The sequence below is a fragment of the Myripristis murdjan genome, chromosome 8 (assembly GCF_902150065.1).
Source record: "Myripristis murdjan chromosome 8, fMyrMur1.1, whole genome shotgun sequence".
In the NCBI taxonomy this organism is placed as follows: Eukaryota; Metazoa; Chordata; class Actinopteri; order Holocentriformes; family Holocentridae; genus Myripristis; species Myripristis murdjan.
The window spans coordinates 4,784,391-4,806,557 of NC_043987.1; the positions used below are offsets into that span (position 1 = coordinate 4,784,391).

Below are 22,167 nucleotides of genomic sequence, written 5' to 3' on the forward strand. Positions count from 1 at the left end.
AACATTTAGACAAAGATGATAGACTCAGAGGTATACACATCTGTATACATGTATAGCTGTATGAAATACCTAGAACTGCTGGATTCCAGCAAAGCGCTTTTCAGTGAACATCAACCAGGATAACATACCAGATACAAGATAAACATGACTTATTCATGAATTTGAATGAGATAACACTTCTGTTATTCACATCCTTTACGTGCAGGAATAATTAAATGATCTGTGCCTGAGCCAACATGATGGGGTCCTGCCTGTAATATCTAATGAATAAAGAATAAAACTCTCTCTCTCTCTCTCTGTAACAATTAAAAAAAAAAAAAAAAAACTCCAAACCTAATAATATGGTCTCTGCAAATGTGTTTATCTGCATATAGAGCAGGAAAGTGAGATCTGATCACAAGTGGGCAGTCGAGACACAGATGACATTCTAATGCCAGGTGAGAACAGATGGACTGGGAGCTGTCCACTGGTGATCGGCTCACCAAAGACTCATGTTATAGGAATACTCCAAAATTTTGGAGAAAATACCTTGTTTCTGACATCCCCAGACAGACACAAGATATTTGACACCATTTTCACTTCTGTGCTTCCACTGGTTCAGTTCCTATGGGTAGCATTTTCTGTTAGCTTAGCATAAAGACCTGAAGTCTATGGGATAATAATACTGTAATAATAATGCAAAAGGATGCCACTGTTGCAACAAGTCAGTTCATGAAATTATTTCCATCAGCTGTAAGTGGTATTATTGTGAAGTGGAAGCATTTAGGAACTACAGCAACACACCTGTTCAGTGTCAGTCTTGTTACCTTGCCCAGTATCAAACCTGTCTTTAGTCTGTATAATTATCCTTGATTGTTCTGTTCCCTCCCCAGTGTTTCCATCAGCCAGTTCTCTGGGTTCTCCTGCCTTGTGTTCCAGCCCCTTCCCCAGGAGTGTCTTGTGTCCTCAGTTACTTCCTTGTGTATTTAAGTCCTCTCTTCAAGTTAGTTCTTTGTCCGGTTATTGTCTTTGCTGCCATGTGTTGCTCCTTTCCTTGTTGTTCCTTGCATTTCTTAGTGTTATTAAATTGTATTTCTTCATGCAATCTGCTTCTGTGGAGATGACCCAATGCTTTTGTCCATATACTGTAGATACAGATAGGTAGATAAAGAGATAGATAGAGATATTGATATAAGTATAGATATATAGCTGTAGAGATACATAGTTGTGAGGCATCAGGCTATTTTACCTCTTTTAACATCCACTTGTTGACAGGTTATAATATCAGCTTCTGACACGTCGTACAGTGTTTTTCTCCTGCGGGCAGACTGGGCACAGAATGGGCACTTTACTGCACAGTAAAGTACCCATTCTGTGTGACATTTTACAGTTTTTCAGTTTTGAAGATAATCACACCAAAATGATTTCAATTTGTAAAGCAGTCAATTTTATGCATGTTTTATGTATGGTGAAATTCAGAATGGGTACTTTACTGTGGAAATTTGGAAGCAAAAACCCAAACTCTATGAATGTGCAGCTTAAGAGATTTGGTAAAAAAAAAAAAGTTCATGAAAATGTTGATGTTTTGACAAATAAATGCATTTCCGGTGCAATGGTCATTGTATTTTAGGTTAATAATGAACAAATAACAAACAATAAATGAATATAAGACACAAACGCAAGCTACAATGGTCTAATATTGAGGAATTTCAATATTCGCGAGTGGTGAAATAGCCCCATGTTTGGGATACAAAAAAAAATGAAGAAAAAATGTTTTATATCACAAGAAAGAGCAAGCTTTGAACTTTAAATTAAAACAAAAATCAGATTTTTTAAGACATTCCCACATGCAGTTATGGGCCAGTGAAAATGTGACATGAAAACTTTTTTTTGGATTGGGAGAAGCTGCCATCCAGAAACAGATGCATATATCTGACTAACCATTACTGCTTTGAACAGTCCATGTATGTATCTCAAAGCTCTGAAAAAATCAAGAAGCTGGGGCAAATGCAAAGTTGTTTTCTGAAGGTCCAAACATGGTCGACCACAAAATGTGTAATTTTTTTTCCATTTTTGAGGGGCTAGCATGCCTACCAGTTATGATGTATGACAGATGTTTTTGTATTTTCTGAGAGAGTAGGTGGAGGTGTATTATCGTACCAAATTTCAGTTTCCTATGTGGTGTAGTTCCTGAGATACTGACACCTGAAAATGGAGGAAAAACAAGGACATGCGAAAATTGCACCAAAATCGACACATACTCCCCTCACTAAATTGACTGTATCTCAAAAAGTATCCATCCGAGCAAACTAAAATTTTACAGTATGCCTATTGGATACATAAGGAACAACTGGTGATTTTTTGAGACCCCAGTGCGTGGGATGTCCTGAAAATTTGGTGAAATGACATGGAATGACCCATCCGCCAATAAAAACCCAAAGAAGAAGAAGAAGAAGACGGTCGGACGGATGGTTAAAACTTTACAACAAGGAAATCTTAGGAATTCAACAAATGGAATTGGAAAGAAGACACAAGTGTCTACAAGAGGAAATTCTTGGAAATGAGAAGTAACAAAAATGGGGAAACCTGAACTGAAATGTGCAGTGGCGGGTAGGCACAACTATGATGTGAATGGTCCAGAGTGGGGAGAGTCTGAAATTTACGATAGTGAAGATAGTATGGAAGTAAATCAAGATAATAAGAGGATGAGACAGAAAAGAACAGGGCATTCTCCAGGCACTAGTACAAAGAAAACCAGGAGTGATAGCAGAGACCCAAAGGAAGATTCAAGAGCTTCATTGAGCCAAGAGTGTAGGATTATATTGAGGTTTGGGGAACATAAGGGAGTTTCCTCAATGAGTCCAGTTAAATTAACTACTATTTTGAAGAACCAGATTGGAGATATACAAATGGCTAAGATTTTGAAAGATGAAAATTTGTTGATTGTGTGTAATAATGAAGAGCAGAGAGAGCGTACTGACAGGATGAAAGCAGTAGGACGATTCAAAGTGGTGAGTGTAAGTCACATTGAAAGGAGGAATAAATGGATCAAAGGGGTGATTTCAGGGATACCTATCAGTGTTTCAGTAGAGGAAGTAAAAGCAAATCTGAAAGGAAGAGTTTTAAAAGATGCTTGACAGCTTCAGATAACTCAAGAAGGTTTAAGGAAAGAAAATGAATGTTTAATGCTGGAGTTTGAAGGTGAGGTGCTTCCCAGAAAAGTAACTCTTGGTTACATGAGCTACAATGTCAGAGAAGACATACCGAAACCATTGAGGTGTTACAACTGCCAAAAGTTTGGGCATAGCAAAGGGATGTAAAGAAAGGAGAAGATGTGCAAGGTGTGGAGGAGATCATGATTACAGTCAATGCAATCAAGTAAACCCTAAATGTTGTAGCTGTGGAGGAAGTCACAGTGTGGCTTGTGGGGGATGTGAAGTAATGAAAAGGGAGTTGGAAATACAACAGACAAGAGTCCAGAATAAAGTCACATATGCAGAAGCTATAAAGATCGTAAAACACATTGATGGAGATGAGGAAAGAAGGAGGGAAGAGAGGCAGTCTACAAAGGAATCAAGCCATGGAAAGGAAGGGAAAGTAATGATTGATCTAAAGAAACTGGTTACCTTTATAGCAGGGGTTGTTAATGCTACAATGGAAGTTAAATCCAAAACAGAAAGGATACAAATAATGGTAAAGGCAGCGGCTCGCCACTTAGGTTTCAATGGGATCACATGGGAGGAGGTGAGGAATGATCTTAGTGGTCAATCCAGTCAGGAGCAGCCAGGGATTGGATAGGAATAATGATACTGCTGCTACAACGGAATGCTAGAAGTTTGCTGGCCAACGGACAAGAATCCAAAAAAGTTTCTAGAAGAATCTAGAAGTAAACCAGATGTCATATGTCTTGGTTGAGACCCAATTTGGATTTAAGAATTACTGGATATGTTTCTGTTAGGAGAGATAGAAAGGAGGGTGCACGGGGAGGATATGCTATATTCATAAGGGAAGATATGTCATATAGAGAGAGGGGTATAGGTAATGAACAAGAATATGTAGTGGTAGAGATATGGACAAGTGAAGGAGAATTTGTAATTATAAATGATTATAATCCCTGTAGGAAACTAGAGCTGATTAAGATAACACAAATTGAAGGGATGGATGGTAAAAGGGTGGTGCTATGTGGGGATTTTAATGCACACAGCACATTATGGGAAAGAGTAAGAACAGATACAAATGGAGAGGTAATTGAAGAATTACTAGAGGAGAAGGGTATGATCTGTCTAAATGATGGGAGAGGAACCAGGCTAGATGTTTACACAGGTAACCTGTCAGTACTTGACTTAACCTTAGTGACCAGTAATTTAGTTAGTATAAGTGAGTGGGAAGTATTAGAAGAGACATCAATAGGAAGTGATCATTTTCCAATATTGTGTAACATTAGAATAAGAAGGAAGAGAAGGAAGGAAGAGAAGATAGAGATGATAGCAAAGGCCCTTGTTCAAATCCATAGCTCAGATAATCTAACAGAGGAGAGTAAGAGAGGAAGGGAAGTGACAAGATCAGCACATACTGGAATCCTTGAGCGAAGAGATGATGTTAGTAGTGCAATGGATGCTCCATTTACCTTGGATGAATTGAGGAGGGCAATAACTAGATCCGGAATTACATCTCCCGGGAAAGATGAAATATGTTATGTAATGTTAAAAAAATGTAGGCACATTGGCAGCAACAAAGTTATTGGGATTTTATAATAAAGTCTGGGCGATGGGAAAACTGCCAACTAGTTGGAAAGAGGCTGTAATAATTCCTATCAGGAAACCAGAGAAGGACCCTTCAAACCCCAAGAACTATAGACCAATAGCTCTGACCTCTCATTTAGGGAAGATAATGGAGAGAATGGTCACAGAAAGATTAACATTCTATGTGGAAAGTAGACGAACTTTTTCACTTTATCAGAGTGGTTTTAGGAGGGGCAGAGGAACTATGGACCCGGTTATATGTCTAGAAACAGAAATCAGGAAGGCACAATCCAATAAAGAATCGGTAATTGCAGTTTTCTTTGATGTAGAAAAGGCTTATGATATGGTGTGGAAAGAGGGAGCAATGATTAAATTAAATAATATAGGAATAACAGGTAGAATATATAATTGAATTAAAGATTTTTTATTTGATAAATATATACAAGTAAGAATTGGAACAGCCTTATCAGAAAGATATCTGGTTGAAAATAGAACTCCCCAGGGCAGCATTATTAGTCCAATACTCTTCTCCATCATGATAAATGATGTCTTCTCTCAGGTTCAGGGTGATGTTGGACGATCATTGTTCGCTGATGATGGGACCTTGTGGAAAAGAGGGGAAAATATCAATCATATTACACTATATTACCAAAAGTATTCGCTCACCTGCCTTTACTCATACTATGAACTGAAGTGCCATCCCATTCCTAACCCATAGAGTTCAATATGATGTCGGTCCACCTTTTGCAGCTATTACAGCTTCAACTCTTCTGGGAAGACTGTCCACAAGGTTGAGGAGAGTGTTTATAGGAATTTTTGACCATTCTTCCAAAAGCGCATTGGTGAGGTCACACACTGATGTTGGTCGAGAAGGCCTGGCTCTCAGTCTCCGCTCTAATTCATCCCAAAGGTGTTCTATCGGGTTCAGGTCAGGACTCTGTGCAGGCCAGTCAAGTTCATCCACACCAGACTCTGTCATCCATGTCTTTATGGACCTTGCTTTGTGCACTGGTGCACAGTCATGTTGGAAGAGGAAGGGGCCCGCTCCAAACTGTTCCCACAAGGTTGGGAGCATGGAATTGTCCAAAATGTTTGGTATCCTGAAGCATTCAAAGTTCCTTTCACTGGAACTAAGGGGCCAAGCCCAGCTCCTGAAAAACAACCCCACACCATAATTCCTCCTCCACCAAATTTCACAGTCGGCACAATGCAGTCTGAAATGTACCGTTCTCCTGGCAACCTCCAAACCCAGACTCGTCCATCAGATTGCCAGATGGAAAAGCGTGATTCATCACTCCAGAGAACGCGTCTCCACTGCTCTAGAGGCCAGTGGCGGCGTGCTTTACGCCATTGCATCCGACGCTTTGCATTGCACTTGGTGATGTGTGGCTTGGCTGCAGCTGCTCGGCCATGGAAACCCATTCCATGAAGCTCTCTGCGTACTGTACTTGGGCTAATCTTAAGGTCACATGAAGTTTGTAGCTCTGTAGCAATTGACTGTGCAGAAAGTCGGCGACCTCTTTGCACTATGCGCTTCAGCATCCGCTGACCCCTCTCCGTTACTTTACGTGGCCTACCACTTCGTGGCTGAGTTGCTGTTGTTCCCAAACGCTTCCATTTTGTTATAATAGAGCTGACAGTTGACTGTGGAATATTTAGGAGCGAGGAAATTTCACGACTGGATTTGTTGCACAGGTGGCATCCTATGACAGTTCCACGCTGGAATTCACTGAGCTCCTGAGAGCGGCCCATTCTTTCACAAATGTCTTGTTTCACAGTCTGCATGCCTGAGTGCTTGATTTTATACACCTGTGGCCAGGCCAAGTGATTAGGACACCTGATTCTGATCATTTGAATGGGTGAGCGAATACTTTTGGTAATATAGTGTATGAATAAAATGCAAGAGGCAGTTAAAGTAGTGGAGAAATGATCATATTCCTGCGGATTTAAGTTCTCAATACAAAAAAGCAAGGTAGTAATCTTTACAAGAAAGAGAGGAGTTAATGCCATGATAAATATGTATGAGCGAAGGATAGAGCAAGTTAAAGTATTTCGATTTCTAGGGGTATGGTTAGATACAAGGCTAACATGGAATGAACATATTCAGAAGGTAATTGATAAATGCAAAAAGGTATTAAATGTAATGAGATGTTTGACAGGGTTAGACTGGGGAGCAAGTAGACCTGCTATCAAGAATTTGTATGTAGCACTAATTAGGTCAGTGCTGGATTACAGGTGTATAGTTTATGGCTCAGCATCAAAAACCTCAATAAAGAAACTGGAGGTGATAGAAGCTCAAGCCTTGAGACTTTGTTGTGGAGCGTTCAGAACAACTCCTGTGTCTGCTCTTCAGGTGGAGATGGGCGAAATCCCACTTCATATTAGATATAAACAACTAATGATGAACTACTGGGTAAATCTTAAAGGACATTCTAAGATCAGACATCCAACAACGAAGGTGCTTCTCCCATGGGAGAGAGTTAGAAATAAGCAGAAGTTTTTCACATGGAGCAGTGAGGAAGTAGCAAGAGCCATGATATTAAATCAGAAAAACTATACCCCTGCAGTGCCGTTAACAGCTACGCCACCTTGGTTGTTTCCTTCAGTGGCCGTTGATTTACATTTCCTTGGAAAGCAGTTTAAAGAGTGTGGAAGTATTGTAAGTCTGATTGAAGATAGACTACAAACAATATATAAAGAGTATGTTCCAGTGTATACAGATGGATCTAAGGATCCTAGTTTAGGAAGGACAAGTTTTGCATTCAGTATTCCTAGTTTAAAAGTTTCTGTTACAAGACGAACTTCAGATCATCTGTCAGTATTCACTGTTGTGATATGATGGCCATAGCTACAGTGCTGCAGTGGATAGAAGAGATGCAAATTTAAAAAGTTGTTCTTTGCACAGATTCATATTCTTCTGTAAAGTCGTTGTAGTCATTTAAATCCGAGAGTAGGCAAGACCTAGTTAATGAAATATATGAAAACCTCCACAGACTTATTAACATGAATCATTTGATCACATTTATGTGGATACCAGCACACAGGGGAATAAAAGGAAATGAGACAGTGGACACATTAACTACGAATGCTCTAAAACTAGAAGAAATTATGAACATCCCTTTCAGTAAATCTGAGGCAAAGGCAATAATCAAAAGAAACACTTTTCAAAGAATGGCAAAACATGTGTGACACAGGAAAAACAGGACAACATCTCTATGCAGTTCAGCAGCAAGTGGGAAAGGGGAGAATAACCAAAGGGAGTGCCAAAGAAGAGAACATCTTAACAAGGCTGAGGGTTGGACATAATAGACTGAACAAAACAATGAAGCTGATAAGGAAGCATCCTACAGGATTATGTGACTACTGCCAAGAAGAAGAATCAGCTAACCTTGTTATTATTCACTGCCAAAAATACACGATAATGTACCTTAGCGCTAGGTGCCACCCGCCATTAAAACAAGAAGAAGAACAAGAAGAAGAAATCTAGACTGAGATTTCTTGGCTGGCCACGGCTGGTCCGGGAATGGGTCAGGTTCCGGGCTAGGGCAAGAGTGGGAAAAAGAAGAGATGGAGCTGGAAGGAGATAAGGGGCAGAAGAGGGGAGGTCCAAAACAGCAAGATAATATGGGAAAGGGAAACTCTCATAAGAAACAGACAGGGAAGGAGTAGTGGGTGTGGGAGGAGGGGAAGGTTCAGCTCAGAGGGAGGGCAAGAGGTTGCTTGTAGTGATCCTATGTTTTGGGGAGGCTGAACAGAAAAATATGAAGGGTTTAAATCCACTGAAGCTGACTAATGACTTGGGCAGACAGCTGGGGGAGATAAAATTCGCCAAGGTGCTCCCTGACGGGAATCTTCTGGTGTCTTGTTCAGATGAGGGGCAGGCTGAGAAAGCTAGGGGAATGAAAGAGGTTGGGGAGCTTAAGGTAATACAGTCAGGGAGAGTGGGGGAGCGTAGATCAGGTGAGTGCAAGGGAGTGATAGAAGGGGTGCCACTGTGTATGAAAATGGAGGAGCTGCAGGAAAATCTGGAGGGGGGAAAGATTTTGAGGGTGGAGTGATTGCAGAGGACAAGGGAGGGGGTGAAGAGAAACAGCGAGACAGTTTTGCTTGAATTTGAAGGGGAGATACTGCCTGGTAGAGTGCTCCTGGGGTTTGTTAGTTATCCAGTTAGGGCCCTATCTTGCGCCAGAGTCCCTAAACCCTTTATTTGGGGATTTAGCATTGCGCAAGAGGTGTTCCCCCGCAAAAGTTGCTGTCTTGCGCACCTCCCATTATCTGTAAAACACTTGTGCTACCCGCTATATTATGCATAGGTGTGTTTTGGGCGTTACACCAATTACATCAATCAGTGTGCTAGGTGCCATTGCCTTTAAGGGCAGGCTGCGCTATCCTAAATCCTAAAACCGAAACCCGTGATGGAGAGAGGGAGGTAGATTTTCTCAGGGGTTCAACTGAGGCTAAAGCAAGGTGGCTTTGTATGTATGTATATATATATATATATATATATATATATATATATATATATACAGTACAGGCCAAAAGTTTGGACACACCTTCTCATTCAATGCGTTTTCTTTATTTTCATGACTATTTACATTGTAGATTCTAACTGAAGGCATCAAAACTATGAATGAACACATGTGGAGTTATGTACTTAACAAAAAAAGGTGAAATAACTGAAAACATGTTTTATATTCTAGTTTCCTCAAAATCATGCTCTGATTGCACACTCTTGGCATTCTCTCGATGAGCTTCAAGAGGTAGTCACCTGAAATGGTTTTCCAACAGTCTTGAAGGAGTTCCCAGAGGTGTTTAGCACTTGTTGGCCCCTTTGCCTTCACTCTGCGGTCCAGCTCACCCCAAACCATCTGGATTGGGTTCAGGTCCGGTGACTGTGGAGGCCAGGTCATCTGCCGCAGCACTCCATCACTCTCCTTCTTGGTCAAATAGCCCTTACACAGCCTGGAGGTGTGTTTGGGCTCATTGTCCTGTTGAAAAATAAATGATGGTCCAACTAAACGCAAACCGGATGGGATGGCATGTCGCTGCAGGATGCTGTGGTAGCCATGCTGGTTCAGTGTGCCTTCAATATTGAATAAATCCCCAACAGTGTCACCAGCAAAACACCCCCACACCATCACACCTCCTCCTCCATGCTTCACAGTGGGAACCAGGCATGTGGAATCCATCCGTTCACCTTTTCTGCGTCTCACAAAGACATGGCGGTTGGAACCAAAGATCTCAAATTTGGACTCATCAGACCAAAGCACAGATTTCCACTGGTCTAATGTCCATTCCTTGTGTTTCTTGGCCCAAACAAATCTCTTCTGCTTGTTGCCTCTCCTTAGCAGTGGTTTCCTAGCAGCTATTTGACCATGAAGGCCTGATTGGCGCAGTCTCCTCTTAACAGTTGTTCTAGAGATGGGTCTGCTGCTAGAACTCTGTGTGGCATTTATCTGGTCTCTGATCTGAGATGCTGTTAACTTGCGATTTCTGAGGCTGGTGACTCGGATGAACTTGTCCTCAGAAGCAGAGGTGACTCTTGGTCTTCCTTTCCTGGGTCGGTCCTCATGTGTGCCAGTTTCGTTATAGCGCTTGATGGTTTTTGAGACTCCACTTGGGGACACATTTAAAGTTTTTGCAATTTTCCGGACTGACTGACCTTCATTTCTTAAAGTAATGATGGCCACTCGTTTTTCTTTAGTTAGCTGATTGGTTCTTGCCATAATATGAATTTTAACAGTTGTCCAATAGGGCTGTCGGCTGTGTAGTAACCTGACTTCTGCACAACACAACTGATGGTCCCAACCCCATTGATAAAGCAAGAAATTCCACTAATTAACCCTGATAAGGCACACCTGTGAAGTGAAAACCATTTTTGAGGTGACTACCTCTTGAAGCTCATGGAGAGAATGCCAAGAGTGTGCAAAGCAGTAATCAGAGCAAAGGGTGGCTATTTTGAAGAAACTAGAATATAAAACATGTTTTCAGTTATTTCACCTTTTTTTGTTAAGTACATAACTCCACATGTGTTCATTCATAGTTTTGATTCCTTCAGTGAGAATCTACAATGTAAATAGTCATGAAAATAAAGAAAACACATTGAATGAGAAGGTGTGTCCAAACTTTGGCCTGTACTGTATATTATAAGCGAGTTAATTCAGGAGGTGGAGCCACATGTGTCCTAAAATCCCCAGGTCACACCACACACACACAAGAGGCAGAGGTGGAACTATGTGTAGGTATAGCAGGTAGCGTGGGCGCAAGATACCATTTAGGGATAGGGGAAGCTCTTAAATACGCAATTCACGGGTAGCAGGTAGTGGCAGCGGCTAGCGGGTGGCACAAGATAGGGCCCTATATGTGCCAAGGCCATTGCGGTGTAACAACTGCCAGTGGTTTGGCCATATGGCTCAGATCTGTAAGGAAAAGATGGTGGTGGGGGGCCTGTCCGAAGAAGAGAACCTGTCTGAAGAAGGAATATGGAGGAGGGAAGTTACCTTGAATCTCCATCCAGGTGTGATAGGTGGGGTGGGGTGGGGGGGTAGTGACTTGGATGAGCCCTTTACCTTAGCAGAGATGGTAAGAGCTATAAATAAATCCAAGCCCACCTCGCCCGGCAAAGATAGAGTGTTTTATAAAATGCTGCAAAACTTAGGGAATGGGGCTTTGGGGGCGTTGTTGCATCTTTACAACAGAGTGTGGGAGGAGGGGAAGCTCCCACAGGGGTGGAAAGAAGCTGTGGTGGTGCCGATCCGAAAACCGGGCAAGGACCCAACGTCACCATCTAGCTATAGGCCAATAGCTCTGACCTCCAATATTTGCAAAGTAATGGAGAGGATGGTGACAGAAAGATTATCATATGTACTGGAGAGGAGAGGAGAGTTGGCAGAATATCAGTGTGGTTTCAGAAAAGGAAGAAACACCATGGATGCCGTGGTTAGACTAGAGGATGAGGTAAGGAGGGCCCAGGCAAATAGGGAGTCAGTTGTAGCTGTTTTCTTTGACATAGAGAAGGCCTATGACATGATGTAGAGAGAGGGTCTGCTTATAAAACTGCACAAGTTAGAGGTGTGTGGGAAAATGTTTAATTGGATTGGGGATTTTCTAACTGGGAGGAAGACTGAGGTCCGGGTTGGTTCTGTTTTGTCCAGTCAGTACCAGGTTAATAATGTAGACCCTCCAGAAAAACGCGATTATGCGATTTATGCAATTCCCGCATAAATCACCAAAATGTCGCTGATTATGCGGTGGTCAATTATTTTCCAAAAGGGCGCATAATTCCCGCATATTTAGCATATTTTGCGAAATATGCGGGTCTCGCTTGATTTCACAATTTCCATATAAAATGAGAAGTAAATAAATGGGGTTGTGATGTTAATTTATATGCGACGCCCGGCCCGACGTCATCAGCTCGCGCATTCACAACACAAGACAACACAACACAACAACGAGCTAATGGAAGAACGGCACCCACAGGAGAGACAAAAGATGATATTGCACTGAACAACGTTCCCATAAATGGTGCAGTAAGGTCTTACACTATTTAGACCTGTAGGTTTGGCTCATTGAGAACTGTTATTTTTAGAGTTGATGTTCAACAGTTGAGTTTAAACTGTTTTTGTAAACATTGTAGCAGGGGTCCGTTTCACAAAGCAGGTTTAGTGAAAACTCTGAGTCTGTTAAACCTGAAATGAGGGAAACTTTTAGTTTTCCGTTTCACAGAGGGAGGTAACTTAAGCTCTCGGTCAGTTACCGCAGTAACAGACTAGGGATGCTAACCAGTGGCCGTTTGACCGGTTGTTGACCGTTTGAACTTTAACCGAATAATTTTGTTGGTTAATTTTAAGGCCGAATGTGTCGTCGCCGACACAAATGCGCATGTCATATTGTAAATACCGTAACTTCCGTAAAGTTTGCTGTATCGAAAAAATTCCAACTGTTCCTGAAAGCTAAGAAGTTGGTCATGAACCCACATACAGTTTAATACGGTAAACATGGCGACGGGACACTCTGCCAGGCTTGGATTACGTCATTACACACAGCTCGGTAGAGACAGACCAGAGAAACGAGCCAAGCTTATGGTGATCACGTATAGTTTTGAACAAAGTATGTCATGCAAGTCTGCAAGAGTCATAAAACCACCAAGCAGACTCATCGAGGAATCTGGAGACAATATTTTTCACGAGGAGAGATTTCTTCTACACCACGGTAAGCAACATGCGTAAATAACATAATGTTTGTAGGATATCATGTAGGCTATGTACAATATTTGACTTCGGGATGAAAGATGCTCCATATTATCTTATGTCTGAATTGGTTTTGGGTCTGCTGAGGGGACATCTGTGGTACAGAACGGACACGGTCGCGTTCTTGACTGTCTGTAAATTTTAAAGACAGTCAAATAATATTCTCGGTTAACCGAAATAAACCGATTAATAAGGCCCGGTGGTCGACCAAGAAAATTTTGTATTTTCGCCATCCCTATAACAGACTCCATGAAACTAACCTGGTTGGGACCAGGTTTTTCTCACGAAACCTTGAGTTTCTCTCTGTGTCCGTCTACCCTCTTTCAGCCACAGATGGTATTTAACTTCCTCATTCATTCAGTCAGCAGGCGAGTTTTGGCGTGGCATATTAGTTCTGCCGTCTGTTATTAATAATTAAAAAACAGTCAGTAGGCCTTTATTAGAAGTCCATTAGTAGTTAGGTGGCAACATTTTTTCACAAACATGGCATGTCCTTTCGACAACGATCCCGTGGATGAAGGTGCAGTGTTACTGCGCAGAGAATTAAATATTCGTCGGGAGATAAGACCGCGCATAGATGTTTATGCCGAGGTCTTACCTGTTTGAACAATCTTTTTATATTTCATCTTAAGCTGCTGCCAAGTGCGCTTCTTCCCCCGCGGCATTGCACCTAAATGAAATAAATTAATAGGCAACCATCCAAGCAGTTTTCCCCTGTAATATTATTGTGATTGCAATGGACTACATTTAAACTTACGCATTGACCCGAGCAGCAATGTTCTCCCACGCCGTCTCCCTCTCCTTTGCCGCTGCAGCGGTGTTGCAGTAAAAAACATGTTCAGACTCGCTGTATGAATCCATTAAGATTTCCAATTCAGCTGAGATGAAAAACGCGCTTCCCCGTTGCCATGGTGACTCGTCAAATCAGGGCTACAATGAGGCTGTCTTTTTATGGCTGTGGTGCACACGCTTAACTACAGGTGAAACTACTCCGAGTTGATCAAACTAAGTCAAATCAGCTGTTCTGGAACTGAAAAATCAGAGTTTCCTATCTCAGAGTAGATCAACTCAGAGTTCGCATATTTCACAACTATTCGCATACTTCGCAACTTCCCGCAATTTCACCGCATAAAATGACATAAAAAACCCGCATATTTAATTGCATAATCAAGGATTTTAGCCCGCGGAATCAAGGATTTTAGTCCGCATAATCAAGGATTTTTGGCTGCGTTTTTCTGGAGGGTCTAATAATGGAACCCCCCAGGGTAGCGTTATCAGTCCTCTACTCTATTTAATCATGATAAATGACATTTTTGCTGGGATCCAGGGAGACATAGGGAGGTCTTTATTTGCAGATGATGGGGCTCTCTGGATAAGGAGTAGAAGTATTGAGAATGGGGTCAGGAGGGTGCAGGAGGCAATCGATGTGGTGGTGCAGTGGAGGCTGGACTGGGGTTGTCGGTTCTCAGTTGAGAAGACACAGACTTTGTTCTTCACAAAGAAGAAGCTGCAGGAAGATTTGAGCCTGAGATTGTATGGGCGAGAACTGGAGAGGGTGGGGTTTTTTTTAAGTATTTGGGGGTAGTGTTTGACACTCGTCTGATGTGGGAAGGCCATGTTAAGAAGATGGTAGATAGGGGGAAAAGGGTGTTGAATGTAATGAGGTGTCTGGCAGGTAGGAGTTGGGGGGCTAGCTGCGGGGCTCTGAGGGCAGTGTATTTGGCACTAGTGAGATTGGTGCTGGATTATTGCTGCCTGGTGTATGGGTCGGCAGCCCAGACTCATCTTCGGAAGCTGGATGTACTTCAGGCCCAGGCTTTAAGAATTTGCTGTGGGGCATTTAGGTCATTGCCAGTGCCTGCTTTACAGGTGGCGTTGAGTGAGATGCCACTGGATTTAAGGAGGGATCAGTTAATGACTAATTACTGGGTTAGCTTGCAGGGACATGGAGACTCTCACCCTACATTTGGGGTGCTTAGGGACTGCTGGGAGAATGGAAAAGGTAAAAAGAAGAACTTTGGTTGGATAGGAAATGAAATAGCAGAAGATTTTGGAGTGGGGAGTCTTAGTTTTTGCCCCTCAGTTATGTATCCAGCTGTGGGTCCTTGGATGTCAGCTGTGGATTGGCGGCTGCTGGAGGAGAGAAAGGCATTGGCAAAGAGGGCTTTAAAGAAGGAGAGGGTAGATATGCATGTTAAGATTAGTAAGGCAGAGGCCAAGGGGATAATATGGGAAAAGGCCAATCAGTTGTGGCAGGGTAGATGGGATGGGGAGGAGAAGGTTCGGCACTTCTACCAGGTACAACGTAATGTCAGAGGGAGTAAGGTCAACAGAGGCAGGAGGAGAGAGGAGATAGTTTTGATGTGATTGAGTGTAGCATCCCCAGTTGACTGATGGTCTAAATGATACTCTACAACTGATGGTTCATAGTGTTTTTTATTTTGATGCAACAAACACCGTAGCTTCATGAATTCCTTTCGCACTTGAACACACCGTAAGAGCTACAAAAGATAATAAAATAAGGGCTGTTACTATTTTTGCCATAGACTTACAAAATTATGAAATAAAATGGAATAAAACATATTTTTAATCTCTGACAATGAAATAAATCCGAGTTTTTAGTAATGAAATATTACCATTTATGAAATTTTAACCTTTTTTAACCTTGCAACAACCTCTTAATAGAGTGCCATAAATAAAGGTTTTTAACTTGAATAAACTACTTATACAGTCACTTTTATGTCACACATACATTTTAAACATTGGAAATAGTGATTATAGTAAACAAACATATACTGCTGCATTTATCTATGCAAGCACGGAAAACTACAGAGAAAATAGCTGCTCCCTTTTTGGCTAGCAACAAATGCCATTCACTGGGCTAACATAAGTTAGCTACCATACTTGCCAAAACGAACTAACATAAAACTCTTCAAAACTACAAAAAAGCGCCACAATATAAATCGACATTACACACAAGTTGAAATGGAGTCATGACAAACCTTGTGCCCTTGTCAACCAGTTGCTAAATGGACAAAACAGCTGCATTTCATGTACCAGGGTTGCCAGATCTGTGAGACAAAAGCAGCCAAACAGCAACTCAAAACCAGCCCAAAACCCGCCCAACCGGGTATAAAAGCGGCCCAAAAATCAGCCCAATACCAGAACTAAAAATATGCCCATAAAAATCCATATATGTTGCTTTTGAAAAAACTCCATGAACTTGAACTATTTACAGCGTTGTCCAGTTTCTTTTTAGACATGTTGAGATCCCTCGCCCTGGTCCCTGTCATACAGAACTGTATTGAACAAGGCCAGCATCTCTCTGGTGGGCTCAAACTCGTGGCAACAGGTTTCATTAGTCATTCAAAATATGAATCTTTATTCATAGGCATTATTCATCATCTGTATGCCACAGGTCTGCCCAAGCCCAACCCGCGGACAAAATTTGTTACCCGCGGCAACACTTAAAAAGTAGCCCAATTTGGCGGAAAAAACGCGGACTTGGCAACCCTGTCATGTACAGACATGTACGTTTTTTACGTGCACAGTCAATCTTTGTTTTCAACTCACACCGTATTTTCCTACTTCCGGCGGAAGTCTCTTCAAAATAACAGCGCTAACCTTGATATCCAGCATAACGTAAAAAACAAGAAACTAACTTTAAGAAAATAATTATCAGGTAAGTACACAAGAAAAGAACAATGGCGGGAAGATGCTGGGCTATATTAAAGGTCATTTACATTGAGGTTGGGACATTGTGCACTGAATAAATCATTGAAGCTGTTTTAATATATATATATATATATATATATATATATATTAACTTTTATTTCAGTTATTTTATTGTATTTATTTAGGATCAATTAGGGTAGGTGGAATATAGAATGATGGGATATAGGAGCCTGATCCGCACCCTATATTGCAATAACTCCTGTCCATGTTTGCACTTGTACATATATTTTTTTCTTTTCTTTTTATTCTATATATATTTATATTTATATTTATATTCCTTTCTTTATTTTTCTTGACTATTTGCTCTTTTTACTTGTACACTTGGAGTGGGAGTTGTTATTGTAACAAAAAGTAATTTCCCCCTGGGGATCAATAAAGTATTCTGATTCTGATTCTGATTATGATCAGTAGGTGGCGGTAATACCCATTTGCAAAAGTGGCCAGCCGCTCTTAAACACCATAAGGAAGAAGAAGAAGAAGAAGCATAGTACCTCACACCCTGCTAAAGCCATCCTGGAAGACTGTTGGGAACATAATGACACTAATTATATGAGCTTTGGATGGTTATGGAATATAAAAGCAGAACAAGCAGGTTTAGGTTGTATCCAATTCAGTCCAACAGTCCCATACTCACATACTCCCCCCTGGTTATTTGTAAAGCCATCAGTAAACTTCGACATACAGCAACAATTGAAGAAAAGGAGCAAGCAGGTATCGGCTGGGAGGGTAGCTCAAAGATATCTGGAACAACACTTCCCAGACAAAATAATGTCTTTCACTGATGGATCAAAAGACCCTGACACTGCAGTCTTCATCCCAAACTACAAAGTACATATCAGGAAAAGAACCACAGACCATTTATCAGTATATACAGTTGAGCTTACAGCTATTATATTGGCACTGGAATAGGTTGAAAGAAATAACCATAACAACATACTAATAGCATCAGATAGCTGGGCAGCACTTACAAGTATCAATACCCTGAAATCATGTAGGCAAGATCTCATTTTTGAAATACACAATGTACTTTACAGAATGCACAGGAGGGGTTTGAAGGTCTGCTTTATTTGGGTTCCTGTGCATGTAGGATTAGAAGAAAATGAAGATGTGGATATTCTGGCCAAGCAGTCACTGAAATCACAAACAGTAAATATGGAAATTCCTTTAAGTAGGGCAGAGGGGAAAGCAATAATTAAGAAACATGTGGAAAAGGTGTGGCAGGAATATTGGGACATCCAAGACACAGGAAGACACCTCTATAACATACAGAAACAGGTTGGGTTGGGAAGAAGGATGAGCAGGAGCCGGAGGGAAGAGGCAATCATCGCACGACTTAGGATAGGTCACACAGGACTAAATGACACACTTCACAGAATAAGTAAACACCCCGATGGTAAATGTGGTCACTGTGGTGTATCTGAATCGGTCCAGCATGTACTGTTGGAGTGTAGAGCACATGAGGAGGAAAGGAGGGCACTGATAACAGCAGCAAAAAAAGCCAACATATGCCTGAATATAGGGAATCTACTTGGGATAGAATCAAAGATATTCGATCATCTCATTACATATTTAAAAGTTACAAGACTGATGGAGAAGAATTAGTTTCCTTTTTTTTTTTTTTGTCTGTAAATCTACTGTCCCACACTCCAGTCCAGTAGGTGGCGGTAATGCACCTTCAAGTCGGTTGCCAACCGCCAATAAAACCCATTGAAGAAGAAGAAGAAGAAGAAGAACAAGAAGAAGAACAAGAAGAAGAAGAAGCGGAAACGGAAGCTAAAGGACGAGTAAAAGAGAAAACAACGCCAGAGACTTTGTGAGTCAGTTGCTGTCGAAAACAGCAGAAGGACCTAAAAGTGTAGTTGTAAATGTGTGAGAATGTGTGACGTGCAGGAGCTCATGTGTCTGATCCAGCAGCAACAGGCTGCTGCGGCTCGAGACACAGTGGAACTGTTTGAAAGGACGTTAGCGGCGCACGAGGAGCAGCTGCGGCAGTTAAGAGAGGAGAACGAGCGGCAGAGAAAGCAGCTGGACGCTCTTTTACAGCCTCAAGTTCGACTAGAAAGAGCAGGTTTGTCCACTTCAAATGTTGTTGTCTCACTGCTGATGTCCGTGTTGAGCACAGGACGCCAGCAGAGCTGCTTCAAGCCCCAAACCCTCCAGTCGCTCCTGCTTTTTGCCTCTCGCTGAAGTAGCCTGTTTTAAGACCAGTTGAGAAATTACAAGATTTGCATTTTGCACAAAAAATCAAAATGCAAAAAAAAAAGAAATGGGAGTGAGACAAAAAAAAAAAAAAAAATGAGTAAGCAATTTATTGCAAACAACCATTAAACTGAAATAGGCGGTTCATCAGCTGATCAAAAGTTTAAGACCACAGCCTTAAAAGCCCAAATCTTCGCAAAATGTGGATTCAGTGTCATTTTCTGTCAGGTATCCACACTGTCATGACCTCCTGATGGCAAAGGCAAAAAAGCCTTCTCTCCTTGAACGCGGTCGTATTGTTGAGCTGCATAAGCAAGGCCCAACAACAAGGCCCTCACAGTGTGCCATTGCTGCTGAAGTTGGACGCAGTAAGACAGTGATTTTAAACTTCTTAAAAGATCCTGAGGGTTATGGAACAAAAAAAGTCAAGTGGTACTAGACCCAATAAAATTTCACCGACCCTGAGCCGGAGGATCCAATTGGCTGCCCGTCAAGACACCCTTGCCATCCAACCCCAAATTGTGAAACTCTACTTATAGAACCTTCTTAAGATCCAACAGTGCAAAATGTAAATTCTTGCAAATTTTCTACTGGTCTTAAAATTTTGATCAGGAGTGTACATGCTGGCACTGTTATTCCTGTATATTGCACATGTTAGGGCCCGACCGATATGGATTTTTCGGGGGGCCATGCCGATTCTGATATTAGGGAATAAAAAAAAATCCGATAACGGATATATCGGTCGATTAAATCTTTTTACATACCTGTTTGGATGGCTTAAATATAGGCCCAAACATGTGTTATAAAATATATAAATTAATGGGAGAACATTTTACTATTTTCAAATACTTTTATTATCAGAAATTGTGTGGAACAAGCAGCATATGAACAATTTGAACATAAATCAATTCAAAAACATGATGTGCAAAAAGGCAGTATCATCATGTCATCATGTTTAGCGGTGCTTCCATAGGTTGGTTGTGTTTTTTGCTTTTAGCTTGCTTGATCCCTGATTTACAGAAGCTGCACAAATATTACAGACTGCTTCACCAGTGACATCCTTGGTGAAGTAGTCCCACACCATACTGCATCCACCTTCTTTTGCCATCTGTAAAAAAACAGGAAGACATAATACACGTTAGTTAAAAAATAACGTTACAAATCTGTCTAGTTACGTGGGCCATTTTGAAACTCAGACATTAAGTATTTGTCTTACTTGTGTTCACATGAATATGGCGTGTACAGTCCTGGCCACTTCAGACTAAACCTTTAACTTTTAAAATGTTCTCCACACCAACAGCAACAGCCACTATCATCTCAGTAAACATAAAGAAGTCTCTCTGACAGTGTCGACATTTACAAAGTAATACATTATTAAAGCAGAATTCATGGTAGGGCTGTTACTGGTGTGCATCACATTGCACAGTGTCTACTGAAGTAGTCAGTGAGTGTATTTAATGAATTATTATCTGTAGGTAATAGGTAGGTGGATAAACAGCATCATAAAAGTCTCTGGTAAAACATGCGTTCACATTTTCTTTCCTCCATGAAGTTATAACTTCGACCAGAAACGCTTTTCCTCCTCAACGCCACAAGTTAAAAAACACAGTCCGTGCGCTGCTGTAAATAAATGCAGCCCAAAAGGGTTTTTGCGCGGGGACGATGCGTTATCCTAATTTGCTCTGGTCTTATCTAGTCTGCTAGCATGCACAGTGCTTAGCAAGGTCATATTTAAGCTAGGTCAGGAGTTTTCAACTGGTTTTGTCCCAGGGACCACCATTATAACCAAGAAGCAACTCGGGGACCACTGCTTTGGGGGATGTTTGTTTTATTTTGCACCATTCTTAAAATAAAAGAGTATATAGGCCTATATATTTTAAGCACATGTAAAGAAGGCTATTTATTTGCATCAGTGTCTATTTATTTGCACCTTGTGATAAAAAGAAAAACAATTAATAATGTCTGTGGATATTCTCATTTATCCGGGTCATCATTCTCTTTGGGCAAATTGAATCGTAGGCAACTGGACTTTTATTTGTCTTAGGAAGATGTTTCGCCTCTTATCCAAGGGGCTTCATCAGTTCGTACACATTAGTCTTTCTAGTCCGCACTAACAGACAAAGGCAGTGGAGTAAGGTCCAGGTATTTAATCTCTGTGGGTGTGTTCATGAAGGCACCGGTTGCACTTGACCATTGTTGTGGTCTCATGTGAACGACAGCCGTTGGGTGCTGGTTTCACTTGACCATCCTCCTGGGTACCGATGAAAGGGCAACATTATAAATCGGAGATAGGTGGTGCCGCAGACCCCCTCCCCTGTTGAGGGATGGTTTTTCCACTTTCACATAGATGGCTTCTTTTACTCCTCTCTCAAACCATTTGTCCTCCCTGTCCAAAATCTTAACATTGCTGTCTTCAAAGGAGTGTGCCTTTTCCTTTAGATGTGAATAGACAGCTGAGGCTGGACCTGAGGAGTTGGCCCTTCTGTGTTGGGCCATGTGTTTGTTCAGTGATTGTTTTGTTTCCCCAATGTATAAGTCCTTGCATTCCTCACTGCATTGGACGGCATATATCAGGTTGCTCTTCTGATTGTGTGGTGTCCTGTCTTTTGGATGAACCAGTTTCTGCCTGAGAGTGTTTCCGGGTTTGAAACATACAGGGATTTGATGTTTGTTAAAAATCCTCCTGAGTTTCTCTGAAACCCCAGACCCATATGGAATCACAATGTTTTTGTGTTTGTCTTTTATTTTCTCAGCATCCTCAGTGTTGGTATTCTTTCTGGAGCGTATTTTGTCAAAAGTCCAACTCGGATAGCCACAAGTTTTCAGGGCTTCCCTTAGGTGTTTGTGTTCTTCAGCTTGGGCCCGAGTAGAGGTTGGAACGTGCTGATAACTCCCAGTTTGTGCTCCTGTGGATGGTGTAAAAATTACCATACATACACTAGAAATCTATCAGTCTGGACTATATTGTCCCAGAAAAACTAAAGAGTCCTTCAAACACAGTTTCAGATTTGTGAAACCTTTATTCTATTTGTGAAAACTGGATAAAGGGAGATTTCACTGCTTTTGTTTCTCCATCCAGATCACATCAGATCAGAGGCCTGTATCACAAAGCTGGATTAAGGCATTAGCGAGATAACTTCAGGCTCAACTTTGGATTTTCTGTATCACAAAGCTGGTTCACCTCTAATCGGGATAGGAAACCTTTCCTGAACCTGTAAGATTGAAGATAAGATTGAATCCAATATAAAGAAAGATTGGCTCAG

General features: G+C 41.4%; 1 protein-coding gene across 2 annotated transcripts in view; it reads left to right on the forward strand.

Annotated features, from left to right (window-relative positions):
- Positions 1-18,461: 18,461 nt before the first annotated feature.
- LOC115363633 (zinc finger protein OZF-like) overlaps positions 18,462-22,167 on the forward strand; it is a 33,825-nt gene continuing 30,119 nt past the window's right edge. For both annotated transcript variants that reach the window (XR_003928607.1, XM_030057894.1), the window contains exon 1: positions 18,462-18,773. Coding sequence is in view for 1 of the 2 variants with exons in the window: in XM_030057894.1 (XP_029913754.1) it covers positions 18,581-18,773 (193 nt within the window). In the remaining variant the exon portion in view is untranslated. The remainder of the gene's footprint in view (positions 18,774-22,167) is intronic.